Below are 26,564 nucleotides of genomic sequence, written 5' to 3'. Positions count from 1 at the left end.
TTGCTAATGCTGAGACATTCGCCGTCATGGATCATTATATTTTCTTCAAAACCAAAAGACTGTAAATCCCCTGTGTTTGTTTTCTGATGTCAAAACCCATAGAGGATGGGTTTTCATTTTTTCCCTGAAACTGTGAGGGACAGATGCTTATATCTGGTCTTAGATCAAAATTGCAATTCTCATCTAAGTGTATGACTGTGAGCTCGACTAAGCCTCAAATATTGTAATACACAAAGTATGGGAGCTGAAAACTGCATGGATATGAGCAAAGGTGGCAGTAAGGAGCAGAGAGGACTTTGGGGAAGAGATGGGGTCCATCAGAGGGCTGTGGGTGAAAGTGAAGGGTGGGCTCATGGGGAAAATTTGGGTTGGGAAAGACGAGCAGATCACATGAAGAATGGCAATGTGGTGGGGAACAGTCACTTCAACTGATGGAGAACAGTACTAGGAGTAAAAGCTTAAGGGCCGGGGGGTTTGCCAAGAAAGCAACTCTTGGAAGAGGCGCTGCGGTGAAGCAAGGCTTCAGCTGCAGGATGAGTCTGGGGATGCCACCTAGGTAACTGCGCTAGCTGTGCCCTTAGGAAGCATCGTCACCTTTCCCAGTTCTCTTTCTGCTGGCGAGAGAAACTCTGTGGTACTGTGACACAGGGACACCTCTCTCTTAAATCAGAAGGATCTTAACAAACAGCTTGAGAGGTGAACCATGGCCTCGGTCACTGCGTCCCTCACAAGAGCGCACAGTTGGTGTCAGCCTGATCAGGACTGGCCTTGCACATGTGACAGGAAACATCTCTCCTCTCGAGGGGCTGCCGAGGCAGCGCACGCAGCCGCTGTTCAGCATAAACCTTCAACACGAGACACAGAAATGCTCCACGGGTGTCACAGAAGTATCCTGACAGATAACAAGGAAATGCTGTGCAGAGGACACAGGAACAACCTTAACTACATCTGACACAGGGAATATGCCCATTAAATAGCTCCAAAACAAAGACATTCCCAGGTCTGGAAGTCACAAAGACACCATCATGTACAAGTAGCATAAAGCAGAGTAATGCAGTTACTTCACTGGCTATTGGTGACACAGAGCACCCCTGCACAGGGTGGGAAGGGGCCATCTCAACAAATAATTCACAAGTATTGCTGACATAGGAAGACCTTTATACACAGAAACACGTAGGAAGGTCATGAGAAGCTGTGCAGCTGGCACACAAACATGAAGATACTGTTTCCTTTTGGGGCAGGGGCTATTACCCCATGACGAGTCTGCCTGAGGGCCCCCCTGATCTCAGCTGGAGCCTCGCAGCACTACCAATAAAAATCACAGTCATCATAAAAGTGAATGTGACTGGCATGAGAACTGCCAGCCAGGTGACACAGCAGAACCCATCTAATTGTCAAAGCCTCCGAGGGAAACGCATCTGTCTAACGCGGCGGTGCTGAGCCGGCTGCTGAAACGCGCCAGCAAGGCCACCCTGTCCTCTCCTGCAGCCCGCTTTGTCACCGTCCCCGCTGGGGTGCTTCACTCAGAGCAGCCCTGTCCCACCCTCTGGGCACCCACGGCTCCGTGTGCTGCCCTTGCCCAAGTCACCCCTTGTGTTAAGACCGCTCTTTCCCTTTATCTGATTTCCCTTCTCTTTTTTCCCCCTCTGATGTGTTCCGGTGTCCCCGCGCAGCCTGGGCCGTCAGGCAGCTCTCCCGGAGGTCCCGGGGGGCCTCTCCCCACACTGCCAGTTGTTGCAGTTTCAAACTCAATTGTTCTCCTCGGTACTGAGGCAAATGGAGTCATTAATTACCTTCTATCGGCTGGGCCGAGTTCAGAACGCGATCGATAGCCAGTGCTTGTCATTCACGGCAGCCAGCGCTGCGCAGACCCTCACGCTGCGTTTGCCGTGGGCCCAGGATGGAGCCCGCCACTGTCAGGCCTGGGCTTCAGACCCTGGCATGGAGCTCCTGCTGCGAACAGCGGAGCCCCCGCATCTGCATCTGAGCCGATCCCCAGCCAAGGGAGAGATCAAGGACAAAGACTTCGGCTGAGAGAGCAGATCACACATTTCACAGGGTCAGAAGTGTCTGGTATTGGTGTCCTGGTCTGCACAAGCTGACCCAGTCTGGATATCATGATGTTTCTAGAGACTATTTGCATCCTCAATGATTACTAAACTAATGCCGTACTCCCCACAGCAGGGACAAGGGCAAGGACTGGCAGCCCTAAACTGGCAATCTTTTTCCCTGTGTAACTTTCTTGCCCCACTCAGTAGGGTTTGGAAAAGAAAGGCTGTAAAATTTACAGGAGTTTACATCTCCTTCCAGAAGAATTTTTGCAGCAATGTGAGAGGAGTCATCTCTGGATGGGTCAGTTTTGTATTGCAGCATGTAGCAGTGCTGCACAAATTGTCAGGGCTTTGATTGCGGTAACTGAACTGGTGGGAAGAAAGATGAACCTCAGATTCAGTGGAAAGGATCCCAGGTGAGTGCAGGATAGAGATGACAGAGCATGGAAGGGGCCAGCAATATTCAAAAGTGCACAGAGAAGGAATGTTACCAGGGATCTACACTGTGATAGTGAAAGAAGATATGGTGCAAGTTCAGGTTATGTACAGTATCCTGCATGAACAGGGATATTGGGAGATGAGTGCTGGAGGAATATCACCTCACAGAAGTGTATCAGCCTTTGTGAACTCTGCAGTTCTTCAGGTTCCTGTGTCCATTTGCCTCAAGGGAATCCACAAGCCTGAATCTGAGTATGCAAACTGATGGTACTGTGCTGGTCCACGCGTCTCTCTAATTTAAGTGTGTCAGCGACACATAAATTGTGTGTATTTGTTATTTACATGCTCAGGTGCAGAGCAGAAAGGCTCCGAAACAAAGAGATTCTATGTTTTGAGATGTGGATATAGCTGAGATGAGGAATTGGTGAGCAAGGAAGGCTGCTCATGCAGGGAAGCGAGCATGCCTGACCGAGGATGAGCGAGATGTGAGCTGGTGCCTGGCAGCTGGGGGGCTGCAGAGCTTTCCACACAGGGGTTATGAATGACAGAGCACCTCAGATGGAGCAGGGCTGGGCAGTGCAGCTTTAATGCAGGGCTTACATGAGCAAAATGGCAATGCTCAATGAGAATGTAAATGAAATGAATTGTGTGTGCAAATGTGTAATGAAGTGTGTACTCGGATCTGTCTTGGATTATCATGGGAGCATGCAAATGTGCATTTAAAGAAGTGAGTGTGTGTATGCGTATGAAAATCATATGTATTTACTACAGCATCTAAGTGTATGATTGCAAATTCAGCCCAGAGCATCTGGGAAACTCAGTCGGTACAGACTTAGGTTTGTGCATTAGGTTGTAATAATCAGCACATCCAGCCATACTGAATACACCAGTAAAGGCCTTTCTAGGTGTTAAGCCAGAAACAGCTGCCTCACATGTGTGTTCAACATGTACTACAGCTTGTGCAGGTGTGCAGATGAGGCATGTTAGCCTGGGCAGTCAAAGCAGGCAGCTTCTGTGTGAGCAGTCACTACAGCTTTGTGACCTTTGAGTATGCTGGACGTGAGGGGACATATCCTGTGCTCAGTCAAGTTGTTGCAAATCCACAATTCTCTTACCTCAGAAGAGGCACTGGGGGTTTATACCATTGTAATGAGGACAGAGTGTGGGTCCAACATCTCTTAGTAGCACTGTGAGTCTTGACTGTTAGCCAGATAGAAATGCAGCTGTCCCCAGGACCCATTACACTCTCTTTGTTTATGTTGGCGGAATAGCAAGCAGAACCGTCACACAGCGGGGCAGATCCTCTAGGGCAGGGGTGTCAAACTCATTTTCACCAGGGGCCACATCAGCCTCGTGGTTGCCTTCAAAGGGCCAAATGTAATTTTGGGGCTGTCCTACATTTGGCCCTTTGAAGGCAACTGCAAAGGCCTCCGGTGAAAATGAGTTTCACGCCCTTGCTCTAGTCAGTGTAAATCTGCAAGTCTCTTGCATTCAGTGGTTATACTGATTTACACATTCTGAAATTTACTGGAAGAGTTATCCTGATTTATGCTCTTGTGGTGCCCACAACATTGACGTTAGTGCAGAACATTCGGGGAGAGCTGCCGCCGCTATGCCGTTCCCTCTGCCAGGGCAGAAGATGTTCTCAGCATCATTGGCATGACTTAGCTCCCTCCTCTCATCTTCCTAAGCCCATTTGTTGGGGAGCTACTTCTTGGCAGGATCCCTTCGGTGAGCACATGAAAAGGGTGGCTTTTGTTAGCTGCAAAGGATAGCAGCAATGCAAAAAATTACATCGCATGCAGCCCTAACTATGCTTGTTTAGAGAAACTGCTTGCATTTATGAAGTCTTTGGTGCGGAAAGCAGGGTTGCAAATGACTGCATCAGAGCGACAGTAAAGGCCATTAATTTCCTGTTATGTTTTCCTGTGTTGGGGGCTTTATTAATTTAATTTTACACTGTCGAACAACAGCGAGCGCTGACACTGCCACACTCGGAGGGGTTTTTTTTCTCAAGCAGTGCTTTGCCTGACATGCAAATCAACGCTGCTATCAGGACTGCTAGAGATGAGGGAGCACACAGCCGGGCTGTCCCCATCCAGCTCCATCTCCCAGTTTCTGGGAGATCCCTGAGGTTCCAGTGGAGCGCACTGGCACCTGAGAGGCCACTGGCACTAGAACTCAGCAGATCTGCATCAGGCCATGGACATCTCTAATGCACAGTCTAGAAAATCTGAATTCCTCTTTAGCCTGCTGGGTTCCATTGGTTTGGTCCTCCACTAACATGCCACTTAATACCTCCTTTCCTTCCATTTCCCTTGCTCTAGACTGTCCCTTCCTTTCATTCCACCGTATTTCCCCCTCATGCACGCTTTACCTTAACCTGGCAAGTCAAAGAAGGCTGTGCCTGCCCCTGAGGCAGATGATAGTGAATCATGTTATTGGAAGCTCTTCTGAGTCAGCACTAAACCAGTGCTCAAGCAGAGTGTTTTCAGAGCTGCCATTTTTGATGTGCCATAAAACAAAGGCTCCAATCACTCAGAGTCATTAAAATTCCCATGGCATTTTTTGCAAGAGTGCAGACATTAACCTGGCTGTCCTGAACAAAATCCAGCCTGAGTGATTACCCACAGCATATCTTAATTCTCCTGTGGTTTCATTTGGACATGGCACAGCAAAATTTCACTGTTGTTGTATTGTTCAACATCTGCCATGGTCCACCCAAGAGTCAGCTACATTTCAGTAGTAAATGAGATCTTAAGAATGGGAAGGTTAATAAACAGTGTATAATACAGGATGGGTAACTGCAAAAATGCATGCAATGGAAGAGCTACAGGCTAGCAATATGCAGCAATCTGTGTGGTCTGTCACCATGCAAACTATTTTTTTTAAATGCTCATTCCTATAATAACTATAAATCATTAGTAGAGTAATTTGGAATATTTCTGCATGAGCTCACGTAAAGGCCCTTATTGGTATATGAAGGAACCTATACTGATATGAAATACATGACTGTATGCCAGAGATATGTTCCAAATTGTAAGAGGTAGTCCCCAAACAAGAAGGGGCCCAGTCATGGGTAGCAATCAGTTTCACAAACAAGAGAGGGCTGTGCAGAGAAGATCCATAAGTATCTTTGAGAATCAGCTAGTGAGGTATTTTTTTTTAATTTGCTGGGAATTAGTAGAGTTGTCCCAAACTCTAGGATAGTTTTGATCTGCTTGCAAGGTCAACTCTTCTGTTCAAGTCCTATTTCTTCCCACACTAGATACCAAAAGCCAAAGCAAAGAAACCCCAACAACTCCTTTGGGAAACTAAGCATGGAAATGTACCTGTCCTTCATAGCAGCCTTTTCTAAAGCATCTAAGAGAGGACTAGAAGGCAGTCAAGACTTGATGGACATTTCATACACAATGACCACCTCATTAAGGTTTAATCAGATGCCTACAAACCTGTTATGATGCAGATCCCCTAGCTTAAAAGCAGAATAACACCTCTAAGCCCTCATAAAAGGCAGAGCCAGTGAGAGAAAGAAATCCTGACCTACTCCACATCCAAACAGAAACAGCAATACCCATGACCTAGCTCCTGTTCCAGCACTGTGCTCCTGTGTGTTTTCCTGGAGCTGTTGACCAGTGTGGGAGGAGGACTTCGTTCTTTGAACCTGATGGGATGTAAGCAGCAGGATGCTTGGATGGTTGAAGGAAAAAACAAAGGAGAAATGTAGACCTAGGCATTATTTTTAGGCCTCTTGACAAAACTCTGACATTTTAAAGGGCCCTAAAACGGACATGAGTTGTATTTGACACCTATTTGAAGTGTCCTTTATTTTATCTGAATGATGCATGAAAAAAATCACCTTCAAAGAATTATGGATGTCTGCTCTTGTCTCGATAGATAGATATCTGTAACTACTTCTTTGGGGCCATCTGCTATTAACAGAGTTGCCCTCCATAGGCAAGGTCTTAGAGCTTCGCCTAGCATCTGCAGGCCAGCACAAAATGCTGTCTGTTTCAAGGCTTGCTTGGCAGCCACAGAGGTAGCTGGAGGAAAACCAGTACTCCCTGAAAAAGTCTTTAAATGTTCACAAACTGCATTTTTGTTTAGTGCAATTTCTTGTGGCAAAATTAAGCACTGTTTTTTCTCTCTCTCTCCACTCAAGTCACCTCCCTGCCCCTCATCTATCCAGCCAGGATTCTCGTGGGCTAATCACCTGGTGAGATCTTGTTGCTTCCCCCTGGGATCCAGTGAAACAAGGCTGGAGGATCTGATGCTATCACTTGGGGAAGAAAAGAGCTCCTGCTTTCCTTCCAAACAACAGCAGCCCCCATTTTAGGAGGAGGAGGGGCTTCTATCTGGCCCTAACTGAGAACAAGGTGCTTAGTGTTTTCCTTTAGCACAAGAAGACACTCCTCTATAGGAATGATTTACATCTACGAACGGCAAGCGATGCTTAACATTACATTGATGTAGACTTGGGAGTGCAGAGGTAGCCAAATTAGGAGCTAATTGGTGCACTGGGGATTGACTGTCGGGCCCCCCTGGCTGCTGGGATGTGATCAGAAAGGGAGAGGGAGAGAAAGAAAGGGAGAGAGCAGGAGCCGTCCTCTGCCGACGACTCTGCAAAGGTTGGGATTCCTGAGGCCGCTGCTGTCTGGTGCTGTCAAGGTCAGCAGGTTCAGGTTCACTGAACGGTCAGGATGGTTTGAATTACTGGCACTGCCTGCCGATGCCTCCGCTGATCGTGATCTGTCTTCCAGCGCTGGCTGCGGGATGCTGCTTCCCGGCCATGTGCTGTGCATGGCGTGGGGCACTGGGAATGTAGGAGAGGCAGATGCTCTTGTTTAGAGGATAAGTTTTTAGGAAGATTTAAGGAGCCAAGGCAATGCCAAAGGAGGGCACACACTCCACGTGCTGAGCACGTGGAGACCAGGCTTCCAAAACCAGCGGTTCTGGTCTGTTTTTCTTTTACCTGGAGAACTGCCCCCTGCAAGCTTCTGCCTTTCGTGAAAGTTGGGAGAATGGCTTGAACAGGGCCCATCAAACCCTTATGGGGTGAAAAACTTCTTGGTGAAGATTTCTGTCCAATTTTATGTAGGTAGAATTCTTAGTGAGAAAAGACTAACATGCAAGTCTTTATGTAAAGCACACTGCTAGGTCATTTTCTCCCCAAACACACGTAGGTGTGTGACCAGGTTAAAGGGCAGGGTAGCCAGGTGTGTTCCCGCAAGGCTGCCTGCAGAGAGCACCAGAAGGTGCTCAGAAAGCTGCCTGCCAGTGTGCACCCCAGCAGCCAGGCTTGGAGCCACTGAAGGAGACCTCAGCAGGGCAGGTGGGGAGCAGCCGTGCCTGCAGGGCTGTGAGTGTGCACAGGCAGGCTGCTGGTGTCACAGACGTGTGCCTGGGGTGACAGCAGTGAGCGGCGGAGTCTCTGCGTGTGTGTGTGTATACTGTACACATGTGCTGTCCAAGCATCCATAGCAGCAGTGGTAGCAGAAATAACCATGTGAGAAAGAGCACGTCAGGAGAGAGCAATAAAGGGAATCAGAAGAGGACTGGGGGCTGTGTGGAAGTAGCATCCAGTGTTTGTCTTTGGCAAGAACGTCTCCACAGGCATCACTGACTGGCTTTCAGTGGAGCTGCACTACAGAGAAATCTGCTCCTCTCAGTTCACAAGCTAGAGTGCTTATTTTTGCTTCTTATCCTGAGGTTTGTTGTGTACCTCTGTGAGTCAGTTAGTAGTCAGCTATGTCTGCCTTTAGCAATGTATACGCAGCTTTCGTACTCATACCTCTGCATCTGCCTACTGCATGCATTTCTACACCTGGAGGAAACTCAGGGTAATGCTGAGAATGGAGCTGCAAGGGGCTGCCCAGACCTGATGCCCATACCTGAGGCCTCTTGCACAGCACTTTCAGTGCTCACCAAGATGTAGAAGAGATCAAGGTTAATGTTGTGCAGTCTCTTCTGTAAAAGGGAAGCCCTTATCTCCTCTAAGCTTGGCGCAGATATTCTAAGCAGGTTCTCTGTGTACCCTGGTCCCTATGCGTTAGGAAGTATGTTGCGCCTACCATCACCTCTACTCTTGGCTCCTCTCCCAGTTCCCTCTTCCACTGCAGAGCAATGGGCTGTAGCAAGAAGGGTCAGGGACAGTGTCCAGTATCGTGCTGGTTTACATTAATGAGATACACATAGTGTAATCCAGCAATGGAGTCAGCTCTACAAAAGGAGGTAATAGCAGGCTGCCATGAACAGAGCAGCTCAGGTAATTGGTTTATCTATCTAGAAGCAGTAGTAGCAATCTCTGCACAGACAGAGTAGCAGTAAAGTCTCTTCCTTAAGGCTATTTCCTTTGTCTTTTCAATTGCTTGCACATCCATGTGAGATAGAGAGAGAGAGAGAGAGGAAGAGAGAGAGAGCTACAGAGAGAGAGGGAGAAATGTTAATTTGTGAATTAATGGCTTTTCTCAGCGGAATTGTAAATTCAAATGTCACCTCACAGGGTGACACTACGCTGCTGAAGAAGCAATGATAAGATCCCCCCCATCCCCATGCCGACATATACCCATGCCCCTCCCCTCCCTGAAAGATAGCTATGGAGTGGAACATGCTACTTTTAATTTGCAATAACACCACAGCAGAGGGATGCAAGAGTGACTGCTTTCTGACCCTCCCTTCCACAACAAGCTGGGCCACATCTTTCCCATTCCACCTCTACCTCTTTCCACCCCCTCTTCAACCCCTCCCATTTTAAACTGAGTCCGAGACAACACATTATCTCAACTCCCCCCAACCCAAACTAATCAAAGGATGAGCTAAGGGAGGGCTCTTTAGAATGGATGCCTCTGCAACCCTCTCCTCTCCTGCAATAATCAGGTGAATTAATGACCCTGAAGTTAAAGTGAGCGCTGATACTCAGGCGTTGTGCAGCGTAGGGGAGAAAGCCTTCATTGTTTTCGAGCAGGAGGCGGGCAGCAGCAAGGGAGATTCATGGATGGAGATTGAATATGCAATTTTCTTTCACCTTGCCAAGAGCTGCCCCTGGGCTGTGCCTGGCCTAAATTTTTTTTTTCTCTTGCCATCTCTGCCTTATCCGGCCCTCCCACCTCCCTTCCATTCTTTCCAGAAAATTACCTTCAAAATTGATTTCCACTTTTACAAACAAATATAATGGGAACATGAGGGGGGAAAAAAAATCTTGGGCTGTGATGAATTAGGGCTGTCAGGTGCTTCCAAGTCTCCTTTGTTTTTGTTTTACTGCCCGTTAGATTCTTTGTTTTTCCCAGCGACTGGGAATTGTGCCCCTGCCCACGCAGTCCCTATGGTCCATGGCTACCATCACAGGATATGTCCATCACCTGATGTCATCACTGTGCTATCCCTGCTCTCCATCACTGTGATGCAAACAGCCACTGCTAACAGACTGCCCCTGCCCTCCACACCAGGATGCAACTGATCTCCTCATGGAGACACTGCTTGTCCCACACGGACAGTGACCTGGCTCCTACAGCCACATATCAGGTCCCTTGATTTGCCTGATCTTCTTCACCCTGCTCCTCCCGTTCTCCTTTGCCTTATTCAGCTGATTCTTGATGGGTGTTTCCCAGCCCTCCATGTTCTGATAGATCAGCCTGGGTCATCGGCATGTCACTTTGTTGTGCCTCAGTGACATGTCACCTTCAGTCCACAGCAGTATTGCCTTATGTCTCATTGCTGTGTCACTTGACCCCAAACAGTGCCATCCCTGTCTCCGCCTGTTATGGCACCCCCATCCACTGTTACACCAGTTGCCAACAACCCTCTAAAATACCATTTGCCTGCACGTTGCCAGCTCTTCCTGATCTCTTTTGCACTTTATTCTGTCATCCACTGTGCATTAACCTGGGATCCTCATGGATCTAGGCACCATGCTCCCTCTGGCTCCCATATACTTTACATCCACGAACAATGTAAGTCACCCCCCTGAATGTGGGCAGACCCAGTGTACAACTCATCTGGGGTGGGCAAGAAGATCCAGAGAGAGACAAGCATCAGCAGAGTGAGGGAACAGCCTCTGTGCTGGTGGACATGGGCAGGCAGAGACACTGAGAGAAGTTGTAGCTGCTGACACATTACCTGCAACAGCCCCTCCCAGGAATGAGTCAAAAAGTGGAAGGAGAAGATCTAACCACAGACTAGGTACCCATAAGTAAACAGTCAGACAAGCACACATTCATGGCACTCACACAAACTTAAAGAAAAGCTCTGCGCATAAGACTCACAAAACATAGCCAATAACATTTCAAGACAAAAGAACGCAAACTGGGACACAAGAAGGTACTAATGCAGGTGCATGTCAATTAGATGTAATTTCTGAATAAACAAATAACTTACAAAAATATACATACACTAACTAAATGAAAACCTGGAACTCAACGCAATTTCCTTAAGTTCACATGTACAAAATTAAATTATGTAAACAAATACAAACTATTTACATAAATAAACAGCCTTCACACAGGCAAGAACAACCAATATATATACACAGCATACACACAAATATATAACCCCAATGCAAATACACATCTGTACAAACTATATACAGAAGTGCACAGCACCAACAGGCTACATATTCATATCCAGCAACCACAAAGATACAGTGATACTCGAAGTATGTAACAACACATACACACAGAATATACATACAAATATACAACATTCACATATATGCTCAAAATGTGAGTACAAATACCTGTCATTCACAGAAGTACATAGCACTAATACTGAGCTGTATGTGCCCAGATATCGGTATGATCCACAGTATGCATTCTCCTACTAGGCAACATTATACACAGCTTAACATACACATTTTCCAGGTCTCCATAGGCATGCACAAAAATACGGGTCCAACCTGCCACTCATCCCAGTACATAAGCACAGATAAGTAGAAACCAGTGATCCTAACACAGAAATACAAAAAAAACCCGAACAGGCGAGCATTCCTAGAGACACAAATACACAAGCAGAGATGCACACAAATACACAAGCAGAGATGCACACAAATACAGCTGAAGCCAGACCAGCTTGTCTTCCGATAGTACCAAACCCTGCCAAACTCAGCAGCACTATAAGCTTTAGAAGCAGAGCATTCTGTCCAAACTGCTTTCTGTGATGTAAGCTGTTAACCCTCCCTTACCTGAAGTCCTCCTGAGGACACACACACACACACACAGAGTTTCTCTTGCTTACAGACTGACCTTCAGATTTGTGGTGCAACAGCCCACATTTCTAACAAAGCTGTGCTGCTTATGCATTGTCCTCTACTTTATCCAGTTTTCCCCTCCTCTCTTTTTCCACACATACTCTCCCTTTTCTGACCATCCTCATTCAGTTTATTTAGAGAGGTGCAGGATGAGTAGCAGGTACCTTTCTTATGTCCTCCTAGGAGTCTCACCAGCCAAAGACCCTCAGGAGGGAGATGTGAATGGCTGCTGAGAATAAACTCCCTCTTCAATTTACATTTTCATCTAGAATGGGAGTGTTACCTACACTTATGTGTATAGACACAATGAGCCTGGAGGTCCCCCATAGCCATTGCTGTTTGCGGTGATACAGCATCGCTGCAAGCTGACAGCCACACTGCATGAAACAACACAGTCCCAGGGAAAGTAGAAGACACTGTGGGAGCGTGAAACACTCCAGAAAGTGCTCGCTCCATGTGCAGAGCCATAAAATGCTGAGTGCACACCCCACAGCTGTGTGTGATGGTTGGAACATAGGGTTAGCACCTGAGGCCATGTAACTGCATGTGCTTCCAGTGTCAGTGCTTCCAGTGTTAAGACTATTGCCAACCTGCAGTAAAGCAATAGCATAGAATAATGCAAACACATCAGCTGTGGTGACAAGAAATCACAGCAGGAAACAAAGCAGCCACACCACAGACAGAAGTGCTTGTTGTGTCACCTGGGAGGATCCAAACACACTCTGTTATCTTCAACAACACAACAGTTTTGGGAGAACAGAAATACACCTCATATGCCCAGAGATGAACGTACATCAGGTGCCATAATACAGTCTAGTGGAATGATTCGCTCATGCCCTTTGCAAATGTATGCAGGCAGCATAGGAAAACAAATGTATTTCCCTACAGGACAGTTAACGGCTAGACCTCTCTGCACTAGTACAGCACTGGGAAAGCATCATCATACTACAGAGGACAGCATAAGCATGCTGCATGTCCTGAAACAACCCCAGTATGCTGTGGAAAAACATGGTCGTACCTTGTGAAAACACACAATTCTCAACAGAGCGCTCCAGTGACATAGCCATATTGACTTCACTTTCATGGCCAGGTGACAGTCTGTTGTCAGTCAACACATTACATCAGCTGCAGTAACAACTATATGATTTGAAGTGACAGCACAGTACAGCCTGCACCAGTGTGCCAACAGTTACTGCATTGAAACAACCTTATGGCATGTGATGATGCAGACAAACCACCAGAAACAAATCACAACCACCTCTGTGAAGAGTGTAATGGCCTTGAGTGGGATGGGGCAGCACAGCAAGCAGTGAAACAGTTCATCTCATCACTAGTGTCACAAACCCCCAACCTACAGTGTCACAGTTACAACAACATGATAACCACAGCCACTCTGCCTGCAAACACATATTGATACCACTGATAATGACACAAAGCCACCTGAAATGTCACAGCTATGTCTCCCAAATTATATCATCATTGCCACTCTGAGCAACACAAATGGGATCATATTTGCAGCGGCACACTCAGCTGCTGTATATCTGCTCAAAAGCTCAGATCTTCTTATACATATTACAAATCTCTCTTCTCTGTGCTACTTTCCACTTAAACAATTAAGTTCAAAATTTTCTTCAAGAGAGTCTATGTCCTGGGGCAGTATCTAAAAAAAACAGCTTTCAGGACTGGAACTCTTGCAGATCTCCCTGCCTCACCTGAAGAAGGCATTTCTACTTTCCCAATAGGAAGATGAGATCATGGCCAGACAGAAAAATCCCCAAGTCAAAACCCTGCCCTGCAGAGTCCTCCCATTTGGAGTGAGGGAAGTGAAAACCACCTGTAACAAAAGCAGTGCTTCTCAGTAGAGGGTGTCATGGTAAAATCATTATGCGTGCAGCACCAAAGAGACAGTGATGCTGCCCATCCTGCAGCCACAGGACCACAGTGCAAATGCTCTGCTGCTGGTAGGCAGCACCCTGTTCTGCGTAGCTGAACCTCCTTGTGAAGTCGGTGAACCGCCTGCACTGATACAGCTAACGCTCTTTGGAAAACACCACCAGACCTGCCAAAATATTGGTTACCCTTTACTGTCTCCCTGCACTGACACAGCCCTGCATTTCTTACTTCAATGTAAATCACTCTAATCATCAAAATGACAGGTGAAGAGGGGAAAGGAGGAACTTCTGTCTTCTCAGGTTTGCTCCACCATCTCTTCTGAGGATTCCTTTACTCCAAACAGCCCGAGTATTATTGCCATTTACAGTAGAAATCACTCTGTCCCCTCCTCTCCCACAAACCTACTGCTGATATTAGCACTGATCATACTAACAAGCCTGTGGGTTTTATTACTACTGATACTAATAATACTGGACACACTACATCTGCTTCTGCCAATAACAGGCTACAGATATGATCCCTGCTAATGCCGATAATACTGGGGGATATTATCTCTGCCATTGTCGGCACTGCAGATATTATTGCCAGTAATGCTGTCAAATACTACAGATATTGTCAGGGACCAAGATTAATAATGCTGAGTGTTACAGCACCAGCCTTACTGAAAGACGAATCCCAAATGAGAATTTGGGTCTATAGAGGAAGTCTGTTTGTGGCCTCCTATGAAGAGAAAGACCTGTCTCTAATAAGAGTAGTTTTTTTAAAGACTCCAAAAGTTTCACCTAGCTGGAGATGCTGTGGTATGCAAGATATGTCTATCTATCTATCCATTCTTCCCTTTCTCCCCATCTCTCCCTTTTTTTCCTTATACAGTGCTCAAGATACAGTATGAGTGATACTAATTTTTTGTTACTGCCTCTGGTCACACCAATTCTCATCCTTTTACCTATCAGTCGGGAGGTTATGGAAAAACAGAAATATTTGCATATTATTTTTCCCCTTTATTCTTCTGGAGTTCTCACTGTTGTTCCTTAGTCTGACAATGACCTTGCTGAGCTTGGCCTACCATCACAGCATAATACAACATTAGGACCATGAAGAGCCAGGAATTACTGCAAGACCCTCAGTGGTCTTGAGAAAGTCATCACATGCTGCAGGGCCACTTCTGCCTATGGAAGATTGTGGATGTAAGTGGTGAGGAAGGTCAGAGGGAAATTACAGCAACAGTGGGAGTGCCCATAGACTGTAAGAAATGGCACACACTGTGCTAGACAAGTGGTGGTGAACTTTTTTAGCCGAATTATTTAAAAAATCATAGGAGACCAACTCTCTGCTTTGTCTAATCTGTCATGGAAGTCAGGGCGTTTACAATCACTGGTCAAAAACTGAAACAAAAGGAATACATGGACATAACAGGGCAAATCCCTGACCATTCTGCCTAGGCACTCCCCTGAGGAAGACACAGTGAGTTTTGGGGAAAGACTTGTGATCTGACAGTTCCTTGTTGTGACTAGTGGACACTCAGAGCTATGTCCCTGCTAGCTCACTCTCAATGCTATAGTCTTCCCAGGCCACCCTTGCAGTTGCAACCAACATATTTGCTAGGTTGAGATTTCCCCACTTCCCGTAACTCTCGGTGAGGGACACACCTGGCTGTCAGCGTCCGTCGCTGAGCCCACCTCATGCATCTGTCTGGCTCCTTCTGTCCAACTCAGGAGTTCTGCTACATCATCTTGACACATCATTATCTCTCCTCTTCTTAATCATCTGTGCTACTGTCTAATGCAGGCACCAGCTGCAGCGAGGAGGACCTGGGGGAGGGGGTGTGCTCAGATAGAGGGTCCTCTGTCTCGCTCCCACCCTGTTCCCCCAGCCAGCACAGAGGTTGCTAATAAGGTTTTGAGAACTGAGGATTCAAGAGCAGCTTGGTACTTCCCCGTTTCTGCCGAACTGCATTCCTCACAGAAGAATCCTTGCAGCACAGCTGGTCCAACAGAGCGGAAAGAAAGAGAGAGTAGTGCTGCTGCTTCTGTCTCCTCTAGGGAAGAGCCACCCCCAAAATGCTGGGAAAGTAGATGTGCAGTGGGAGCTCATAAGGGCTTTTCAATGTGAGAATAAGCCCTGCAGTTAAGAAACTGCAACAAAACAGTGCTCAGAAGCTCTGGAGAATACTGAGAAGATGTACGCATCCAGCATGAGCATGAAAGAAGTACTTGCACTGGATTTCTTACCAGGCTTTCCTAATCCCCATCTCAGATAGGAACAGTCAGAGCCCCAGGGGAGATTGGCCAGGAGTGAGCGCAGGTCACTGGCTGTGCAAAACCTCCCCTTGGACTGAACCCTGCAAAGGGATGACATCTTTCAGCATTTCTTAAGGACCACGTGAGCCCAGATAACTCAGCTCTTGGCTAGGGGTGTTCAACAGCTGGCAGGGGGTCCCATGCGAGGTTTATATGGGACAGGAGTGCAACATCTCCCTGCAGCAGGTATCTGGGACAGCTAGGTGAAGGCTGTTCTCTAAAGTAGTTGCATCTGTGTCATGTAACTGCCACCTAAAACTCTGAGAGCTAAAGACAAGCAGTGTCTCCAGGATTGTCTGGTACCTTTTTGATTCCTATTGTCATATGTGGGCTCTTGGCCAACAGCAGTGTCGCTTGCCCTTCAAAAATCAAATCTGGTCCGAATTAAGGACAAACACAGACAGTTGTTCTTACTGTCAGTATATCATTGTGAAGTGTTACAGTCTTAGATGGTTACTTGGTTGTACTTGTACTGCTCCAAGAAAGCTCAGGTTCTGAGGCTGAAGTGACTGTGTGGCTGCCTCTAAAGCGGGATGATCTTTCCACGTATTCAGAAAGAATAACCACTAAAGCCAGATTGAACTGCTTCATTTCAAAACGAGATATGGAAGCACCATGTTGAGAGCTGGTGATTACCACACTGGACTGTATGAGAATAGAGTTGACAAAAACCCCAAATAACTTCCAAGAGATTTGCACAACCATTACAGAACCTTGTCACTCAGTTTGATATGTCACTATTTCCTGTATATGTAATTATGGGAGATGCTGGAGGGGTTTGCAATGTTTGCAGTGTCTTATACCTGACATTTTTTGACTTTGAGGTATTGACTCAGCCCTTCCATTGCTACACTTTTCTCTTAGCTAGGCCCTACTGCCATCTAGCTGGGAAATGGATCTTCCTCTGGGGCCTGATCCAATTTCCAATGACATCAGCAAAACTCTTCCCCTTTGCTTTAACAGGAGCTGGATTGGGTCCTTGCCTCTAGTTTTGCTTCATATTAGAGGAAGAGAGGTCACAATGATTGCCTTTTTTTCTTGGGATTATTGTGTTTATTTGGATCAAAAGCTTACAGATGTGAACCTCACCAGGAACAATGCTGAGAAAATTATTAACAGAGCTCCAAAATGCAGCATCTCTCTCAGGAGAGCTTTCTTTTCTCACCACGTATCACAGAGAACCCTCGTGTTCTCTTACACCGCACAGCCTTGGGGTTGCAGTACATGCAGCACACTGAGACACCTGTGCTTCTGAGAGGTCCACCCACGCAACAGGCAGCAGTGGGAAACAACGTGCTGAAGGCAGGGCTGAACCGAACAAACTGGTCAGGCACTACCCTTAGAAAAGTTCACCTCCTGGCCCACAGTTTTTGAATGCATCAAATTAAAAGAGCAAGAGTTAAAAGAAAAAGTTTACAAAGCCACTGTAAGAGCACCAAGACCTTACCCACCCCTCCTGACTCTGTCTATCTAGACCTGAGGCTCCAGCTTTTGGCTCATTTAAGGATTCACTTTGCCCTGAGTCCTTCCCGGCAGGTAGGGAGGAAAAGGAGATAGCTTAATCCTAATTCCTTAGAGCTCTTGTGAAAGGCTTAGATAACAACCTTAGGGCCACAAGACTCAGAAGACCTCCTGTTCTGCTTTAAGACTGTTGCAAGCATGGCAGTTCTGCTGTGGTAGGTGCTACCCACTGAAAGCTGGGCCCTTATGATCACCAGCTAATGTAGCTCATGACACGTCACAGGGCAGGAACTTTTTTGCAAAGGGAATGAAAGGCAACTCCTACATTGCTGGTGCTTCTCCGAGATGGCATTTTGTTTGAAAACAAGTGAGTTGGGGAAACCACGTTTACCCACAGTTCAAAGTCCGGGCACCTGCTGGCACCTGGGGAGTTCAGTTCCAGCCGTTTCCAGCAGTGAATGAACTTGGGATCAGCTCCAGCAATGGAGACGGCTCTCTGCCTGCTGAGCAGATGTCTGGAGATGCAGCCTGTCATGAAAAGGCCTCGGAAGAAGAGCATTCCAAGCCAGCAGGGCAGTGGCGGGGAACTGGTCTCTGTTGCTAAAACTGATCTAGCCCCTGGAGCAGCTGCAAACCTTGGCCTGAAATTGGAGCCTGTACGTGGGGACAAAGAATATAAAAGGGAGCATGAGCTTCTCCCCTCCCCCTACCTTCATCACGTTTCCTCTTCTCGCCATTCGACCGAGGAATCCCCAGGATCCCGTTAATGGAGTAAGAGCCCACTGGATCATTGGAGGCACTGGAGACGGGAGGGGATGCTGTGCTGGGCACTGGACAAAAGGAAAAGGGAAAAAGGGCCATGAGGAAAGCAGCACAGCACTCAGGGATCCCCCAGCTGAAAGCTATGCATGCCACCATTCTCATAGGAAACCCTGGCCACTAAGCAGGCTCCCAGTCCCTCAAACTGGAGGACTCATATTCGCTCAACTGCTAGCGTTGCTGCATTCCAGCTTTGCCAGTCCATTCCTATACTGTAGCTCCACAGCCTTCCAGTACAGGGGCATTAATAACAAGCAAGTGTATTCCATCAAGAAGCTAAACCTTGTTGCTCTATTCTAGTTCAGAGCAGGCTTCCCAGGGCATGCCGTGGCAACTGAGTGCAATGCTGCACAGGCCACATTCTCTAGTGACTTCCTAGTCCATCTGTATTTTGCCAGATCACTTCCTCTCAACAACCAGGAGTGCAGTGTTCTGTCTTAGCCAGACCAGCCTCCTACGTGTCCACCCAAAAGACTCATTGAAAAATTATCTTCTTAGGATAGGTTAGAAGTACTTCAGTGCGGGGCCAATAAATTCAGTTCCCTGCTAGAACAAATGGTGAGTTGGTGAAACATACTCCAACCCCGATTAACAAAAATATAGTGTTTTCCTTTTGTACTGACCAATGTCAACAGGCAGACTCCTCCTGCCACTCAGAACTGTCTAAGATTGCTCATGATTTTCCAATATATCAGAAATGACAAGCCATCCAGATTAGAAATTATCACTTAATGATAATCAGGCCTTTAGAGTACAGAACAAGTAGAGCTATGCATCTAGTAGGCATGCCCATTATGTACCAGCATGTCCCAGTGATGGAGAGAATATCCCAATTTTCTTATAGGCCACTACCCATCATTCAGCTCATAAAGTACTGACCTGAAGCAATCAATACCTCCAATACCTCAATACCTTCCAGGATGGAGCAGAACCTATCAGCACTATCTGATGTAGACCCACACTTCGCAGTATATCCCAGGGCAATGAGGGACTCCAGTAGCAGCGCTCATGATCACTGTCCCAGCTCAACCAACACATTTCCTAGACATTGCACTACTTTTCCAAGAAGGAATAATATCTGCCAACTCCATCTGTTGTGGTCAGTGATTCCCAGTCCAGTGAGAAAGTCCAGATTAAAAGGGCGCCTAGAAATGCTCTTCCACACTGGCCCATTAATTCCATTGTGCTCCTGAACACAATTTGTGTACAGGACTATATCTGCCAGCTCTGTCCCATGTAGACCAGCACTTTCCCGTAAATCCGTGTATAACAGCTGATTCTCAGTAACCAACAGTACCTAAGACAGTGTCTTAGGCCACAAATAAGCCACTGTATCTCTCAGTATCCCAGAACACTGCATGCTTTTTCCTGCTCTGAATCATTACTGGATAAAGCTATGCTAGCAACAACAGACATATGCACCATACATCCCACAGAGTGAGACGTACCTCCTCACACATCTAGCACAGTACTTTTAAACACAACAGACTAGAAGACATTTGGTCATTTTATTACAGTCTCCATCTTCTGCTCCCCTCAATAAACCCATCATCCCCAGCAGAAAATGCATTTTCTCAATGAAATACACCCATGGGATACCTGACTGTAGAGCTAGAACAATGGAAGAACTCAGTTGTGAGGCATCAGGAATATCTTACCCATGTCTGTGTATTGCTAGCTCTAAAAAATGGACCAGTTCCAGCAAAGGGAGAGAAGAGGAATCAAGAGAGAGGGGAAAAGAGAGTCAGAGCAAGGAGACAAAAGGTGAAGACTGGTGCTTAGACAGGATAGCAGTAAATACTTCTCCCTGGGGAGGTGAAGGAGAGAACATGAACGTGAAATGGATGTTAAGGCAGAATCACTCTGGGCAGACCCCTACCTTGGGCTGGTTTCTCTGCCATGGTTCCCTTTTCTGCAATGCAATGAGGGAAACGAAGAACAGAAACCTCTGATTTCCACTGAGGTTTCTTTCCCCCACCTCCTCCTCCCTTTTGCTCTGCTTAGCATCTGCTTGTCAGACTTTGTTCCTTCAACTAAGCCTCATCCTCATTTCCACTTGTCCTGTCACCACCCCTCATGCCAGTCTTCTTACCGATAGTATGTCCTGGTGCAGTCACACCTGTCCCGCTCCCGTCTGGTGTTGGGTGAAAAGGTTGCTGAACTTTGGTTCTGATGATCCTGGAAAAGAGCAAAACATGTTCAGAACTCAGCTGCAATTTCTCTGTGCCTTCACCTTCCCACAATCACAACTATCAGAACCTGAAGGTCTGATCTGAGCACTGGGTACAGCAGAGCAACTTCTTGCCTTCTTGTGGTCCTCGCTCTACTGATTTAATGGTCCAGTTCCCAGAGAACTGTCCTTGCACTGCTCTGTTATCTTTACCCCAAACCTGGATATTCAGTGCATAACTATGGTGCTCAGTGAACGAACTCAGATCTCCTGTGTGTCAGCAACTGCATTATCACTTATGATCTGAATGCCAGCATGATTGCAAGGCAGTTTTTGCAGCTAATAAAGCCACTGCTGGATTTACAAATGGTGTAGATTTAATTTTGTTGTGTACCTAAAAAGTACCTTTCTGACATAGAACTGAGTGCTTTGAACTGATGGAAGCTTGCCCAAAGCCCTTGCCCTTCATAAATGAGAAGGCGGGAGCAGAAGGCATCCATATGAAGTGGTGATGGATAATAGATCATCAGGAAAAAGAAGGCCCAGCAAAGAAGACAAAAATTGGTGTTTATCAGGTGGTAAATGAATGCAGCATGGGAACTCAAAAAGGTGTCTCAGTGAATGCCACAAAGCTCATAATGCAGCCCAGAATGAAAATAAACTGAGCTGTAATTGTCAGTGCTCCATTTCTTGTTACATGAAATCTTTCACCTCTGGGTCACTGGTTTAAATCCAGCTGAGGTCAGTGGTGAAAGAAAATCACTAGCACCTAGTACTTGACTGGCAGGTTCCTGCCCACTGGCAGATGCTGGGTATCTGTGACCCAGGAAGGACTGTCTCACCAAGGAACTCGGCAAATAAGCCATGATCTGTGCAGGCCATGGAGACCAAATTATTTTCTGAGATTAAAATGAGCCTCTCCAATTAGACTGAAGGCTGCAGATGCTCTTCGGCCTAAGTTTCTAGAACTCTCAGCCCTGCATTATATTAGCTTTAACTTCTCCTCAGAAATCTCTCCAGAAGGTGAAAGCAAGTAACACATTCTCCCTGCCCACCCAAGAGCTTCCCTTAAAGATTTGTACCAAATAATAAGTTGGCAAAACTTCAAAGAGCGAATGTGTGGCTAGCAGGTATTATGGCACGGGTAGAGATAGGCAGTTACGTTGAGAGGGCATTTTTGAAAATGCACAACTCCTGAGAGTGAAACCTTCTTAGGAAAATAAAGGTATTTCAGACCATATCACCTCAGCTTTTTAGGAAATTCGGATATACACATGATGACACCTGGGCAGTAGCTGGAGTAGCAGAGAAGCTGCTTGGGATGAGCTGGAGACAGGGAATGTCAAGGTTTTAGGTGGGGATGGAGATCCAGATCCTCACCCCATATAGGTCAGTGGTACCAGGAGCTGCTGAGGACTCTATAGCTGCTGAGGACTATGCAGAAGGTGTCTGAAGGTCTCAGGGCCAGATTCTGAGGTCATGTTGATTTGCACTAGCTAAGGAGCTGATCTTAGAAGTCTGTGCTAGGGCAAATAATATAACTTTTTTCTTTTCTGTTTTTTTCTTTTTGTTTCTCTTGTTTCACATTCCCCCTAAAATGCCCTGAAGTGCCACTCTGGTTGTGTGAGTTTATTGATTTCCCCCAGCCCAGAGAAACAGAAAGAGGGGATGGGGTGCAGGCAAAGGGATGGAAATAGAAAGCTATAAATTATTTGTGACAGGAAAGCAATAGTGCCAGAGTGCTGAGCACAAGTCCCGTGTCACTATTAGATTCCTTTTAGCCTGATGACACTGTAAAAGAGGTTAAGTGTCTGATGGAATCGTACACCTTGGGGGCAGGGGCAGTCCAGGAGCAGAACAAGCCACAGAGAGCGGGTATATCAATTCTCCAGGCCAATAATATTCCCCTCATTGATCGCAACACAAAGTTCAAAAATCTCATTATAGCCAGGCAGACCTGGAACTTTTTTAAGATCAATAGGGTGATATAATGTATGTATACTTTGTATAAATGTATCTATCCATCCATCCATCCATCTATCCAAAATCTGCCTGAGGGTTTCTAAGTTAACCTACACATTATACTGTGTTATGTTCTATTGTGGTGAAGCATAGTGAATGGATTAGAAGATTTCCCCTGCAGCCTTATGACATATTAGAAGAAGTCCTGTTAGCACTGAGGTGACATCAGACAGTTTCATTCATACTGAGATATGACATCAGATTCACCATTCGTACGGGGAAGTGGCAGCAGACAGCGCAGCTTCTACTGAGGGGAACCACCAGATGAACCTAATTATACCGAGATGGCCGATCAGGCTGTGCTGAATCATACTGCGTGAAAACTGCAAAGTTTCGAAAAGCCATTTGGAGTAAAAATAGACTGTGAAATGACGGTGGTATAAAATGCATGTCCATAATGCTTCAAAAACCCGGACAAGGCATGAAGAGGAAGGTTCAGTTTCCTTCCCCATTCAGTTTGTGGTCTCTCATCTGAGAATGCCAGTTAGTGCCAGTTGTGACTGTGTTTTCTGAGATGTGTCCATTAGGAACTGGAATGAGACTCGCCAGCTCATTTCACCAAGTAGCTGTCAGCTCATAATGATTTTCGGTCACTGCCAACCAGGGCCAGATTTCAGCTAGTGACCCAGAGGTGAAAGGCTCTGTTCAAAAATGTTCCCCTCCTAAGAATGAAACTGGCTTTATGTCAAGAGAAAGTGTCTGGAAACAGTGAGCAAGGGGGAGCGGTTCTGGTTGTGCAAACCCCAGTGGCTTGGGTCAAATAATTTTTGGCATCAAATGCACAGCAAATCTAATGAGGTGTCAGGTAGAAGGTATTTCCTATGGCTAAAAGAAGAGGCAGGTCATGAAATGGCTCTCCCCAGCAGTGCTCCTTTGCCCTACAGTCACGAACTAACTCTAGTGTTGTAAGGAAAGAGAAGAAATTTCAGGACCCTAATGCTCAGTACAGAATACAGCAGTGCATCCCCCGGGGTCGATTCATTTAGGGACAGTGATGAACAGCAGGATAGCCAAGCATCACTGCCGCTGCTTTAACAGGCTTCCAGTGAGCCTGTCCTACACGAGACCACCTAATGAAACAGCTGATGAAAGATGAACAGAGCTGACCTGGGCCTGTAGCAACAGATGCAGCATAATAATGCTGTCATTAAACTTGGGGATTGCTGAAAGCTTCTCACCCTTACCAGAGACTAAAATACACACTAAGCCAGGTCTGCTGCCTCAAACCTAGGATTTCGGGATTACTGCTGCATGAGAGGGAGCAAAACCTTGATCACCTCTTGCTGCCTTTGATGGCTTGTTCTTGCCTCTAGACACTGGAGAAAGACAAATCTTTTTGCAGAACACTTCCTCAGCCCTTCCCAGAAGCAGAAGGGAAGAAATCCTGGCACACCAGTCAGCAGTGCTGATTTCTTGAAGGAAATGCCAATATTTTCAAATGTCTTTTCTCCAAAAGAAATTGTCGCTTTGGACTAAATGTATTCCTGCTCTAATTCCATCATAGTCAGTGACTCCAATAACAGTATTTGTGTTTAATTAGAGGCATAAACTGGTACTTACTGTAAATTCCCATTTTTAAATTTTCCAATAGGAGGTTTTTGCCCAAGTTGTCTACTTTCAGTTTCAGAGAACAGACACAGATATAATACATAACCTTTTGAAGTTTCAGCAACAGGACGTTTATAGATCTTTGATTGCAGTAAAGCAACTGAACTTCATTCCACAATCTGAATTTAATATGCGATATTATCTTACGTAATGGCATATAATATCATTACAGTATATAGTATCATACTGTGAATTGTACATACATTCCTGGAATTCATGAGTTACCATAGCTGGCCTGTAGTAACTCTTTCTAGAGTTAATACTGCATACAGCTTCAGCTGAAACCAACTGTCTGTTTCCAAATGCCTTTGACTTTCTTAAATGTTCAGCATTAGAACATGAATTTCCAAGGTTTGATTTCTATTTCATTATTTTCGGCAGTTTTAATACAATTCCTTTTGCTGATTCTGAATAGAGATGGACAGACAAAAAATCATCTCTCCTAGTATGACAATTGTAACAAGCTCTAAACAAATTTGGTCAAGAATATAGAAAAAAATATCAGAAGTTAAAATTAGCAGAGCAATAGTCCTTTCTGAGAAGCAGAACTTTCTTTGACTCCTTGTAAATAAGCAAGCAAAAAATCACTTCTAAACCTGTCCAGAAATTATTTGCTAAAAGAATGACAGATCATAGGACATGTCCCTTCCTTCTCTGACATTTCTATCCAAAGTCTCTTATAGCCTGACATACTTTGTGGTTTCTCCTCTCTTACATTTGCTGGCAGAGTCTTTAGACAGTATCTGAAATGAAAAATCATACTAGGGCTGATCAGAGGGAGATGAGGTAGGTCTGAATAATTTGGAGTCCCAATCTAGCAATTCTTTTAATCCTGGAAGAACAGAGTGAAGTTGCAGTAAGGGAAAGAGTGGTGTGTCCTGCTGCCCCAAGGAAACCCTAACAGATTTTGGAAAGTACTGGTATCCTCACTTTGATCATATTCCTTTGTCATGGAGTATTTTTCAGAGTGGAAGGATACACCCAGCAGAGCACCAAACTCCTTCTAATTGTTTTGGAGTATTCATATTTTAAATGCTCCATATTAGAAGCACATTACAAGACCCCAGGGTGTGCATTACTGGGCAATTAAAGCAGTTCTTGGAAGGCTAACATTGCGAAGCTTCAGCCTTTTCTCTGCAGCGTGTCCAAGGGAGGCTGCGATGGCCAAGGAACACACACCCCGCTGTGCCGCACCGCTTAATTAGCGCCGGGCTGCACGGCTGAGCCACGGGCTGTGCCGGCGGTGGGGACAGCAGGGGACAGCAGCCTGCTGGGGACCTGGTGCGGGGCTAAGTGAGACAGTGAAGCCTTGCCTGTGTCAGATTGCTTCCCACAAAAAGGCTCCTGACCATCCCAGTGATGCTGGCATCAAAGCATGCCTGAGGAAAAGAGGGAGAGCATGTGGTGGGAAGGGGTGGCTTTGGGCTCCTTGGTGACAGCCCCCATGGAGTCAACAGTGTCCCACCTGCAGACTGCTGCTGCGCAGGCATAAAGAGCTCAAACATGGCTTTGGTTCAAATAGGACGGAGTCTTACGTTTCTGTGCATGGGTCAAGACACAGCTGAATTCACAGTTGAGCAAAAGAAAAGTGGGGGAAAATGTCTTGTTTGCACGAAGTTCAAAATGGAAAGCAAGCTTCGTAGCGTGGTGAAGAAAAACAACCAAGGGATTTGGGGTGAAGGAAGGGAAATAGAAAGTCTGATAGTCAGAGCCTAATCCGACTTAGGGAAAGGGCTTCAGTTCCTTGCTCTGTCATGGACCTCTCATCAGGACTTTGGACAAATGGCATTTCTCTCTGTGCTCTGTTTCCTGCCTGAAGTGTGAAGATAGGAGCATTGCCGTGCCACCTGGGGCACCGTGAGGACAGCTGGAAGGAGGAGTGAAGGGCTCAGACTCTAATAACAGGGGCCAAGTAAGTGCTTCAGCGAGCTGTAGCACAGTATTGGCTCCGTTCCCCTGCTTGAAGCAGAAGTGACATGTACCCTGCTGACAGTGGCTGTATGTGACGGGAAGGGAGGTGGGCAAAGGCAACAGGAGCTGTATTTCAGCTGCACGGGCTTTGGTGGCTGCATTTGGCTTTGCAGCAGCAGGTGTAGTTGGGAAGCTCAGAGCTGCAGTTGCCTCCCAAAAAACACAGCATAATTTCCATTAGGATGTAGGGGGGGCAGTAACTTCTCCTACTGCTCTCAAAATCTACTGCAACACTTGCAACCCTCAGAACAACAGCTGACATTGGCAGGAGCAGCAGACTCAGCTTCCTTGCTAGCTGGCCTGAGGCTCTGGTGCTCCCTGCCAAGACAGCAGAATGCCTTCAAACCCTGCCATATTTGGGGGCCATGAGCAATATTCACACATTCAGGCTCTCTCCTTTCATGAAAATCGTGTTTCCTTCTCCTTACCTTTTGGAAAGGGAGAGAGAAGGGTGATCGTGTATGACATTAGTATATAAGCGCAAGTATGACAGATTAATTAGATTGATTAGATAGATAGACAGATAGCCCTAAAAGGTGCCTGAAGAGGAATTGTCTATTTTTCTGAAACTTCCATATATATGAGATGTC

The 26,564-nt window shown here is 46.2% G+C and overlaps 1 protein-coding gene across 5 annotated transcripts in view; it reads right to left on the bottom strand.

Moving 5' to 3' along the window:
- Positions 1-26,564, bottom strand: part of PAX2 (paired box 2) — an 83,578-nt gene that overhangs the window by 29,021 nt on the left and 27,993 nt on the right. For 2 of the 5 annotated variants that reach the window (XM_065638683.1, XM_065638685.1), the window contains exons 4-6: positions 20,296-20,381; positions 18,095-18,214; positions 10,426-10,483 (exon numbers count right to left, since the gene is read on the bottom strand). In XM_065638683.1, the coding sequence (XP_065494755.1) occupies positions 10,426-10,483; positions 18,095-18,214; positions 20,296-20,381 (264 nt within the window). The remainder of the gene's footprint in view (positions 1-10,425; positions 10,484-18,094; positions 18,215-20,295; positions 20,382-26,564) is intronic. The other 3 variants (XM_065638687.1, XM_065638684.1, XM_065638686.1) reach the window with 2 other exon arrangements.

Source organism: Caloenas nicobarica, chromosome 7 (assembly GCF_036013445.1).
Source record: "Caloenas nicobarica isolate bCalNic1 chromosome 7, bCalNic1.hap1, whole genome shotgun sequence".
Lineage (NCBI taxonomy): Eukaryota > Metazoa > Chordata > Aves > Columbiformes > Columbidae > Caloenas > Caloenas nicobarica.
Note: the sequence above shows the minus strand (reverse complement) of the source record. Positions and strands in the feature narration are given on the sequence as shown.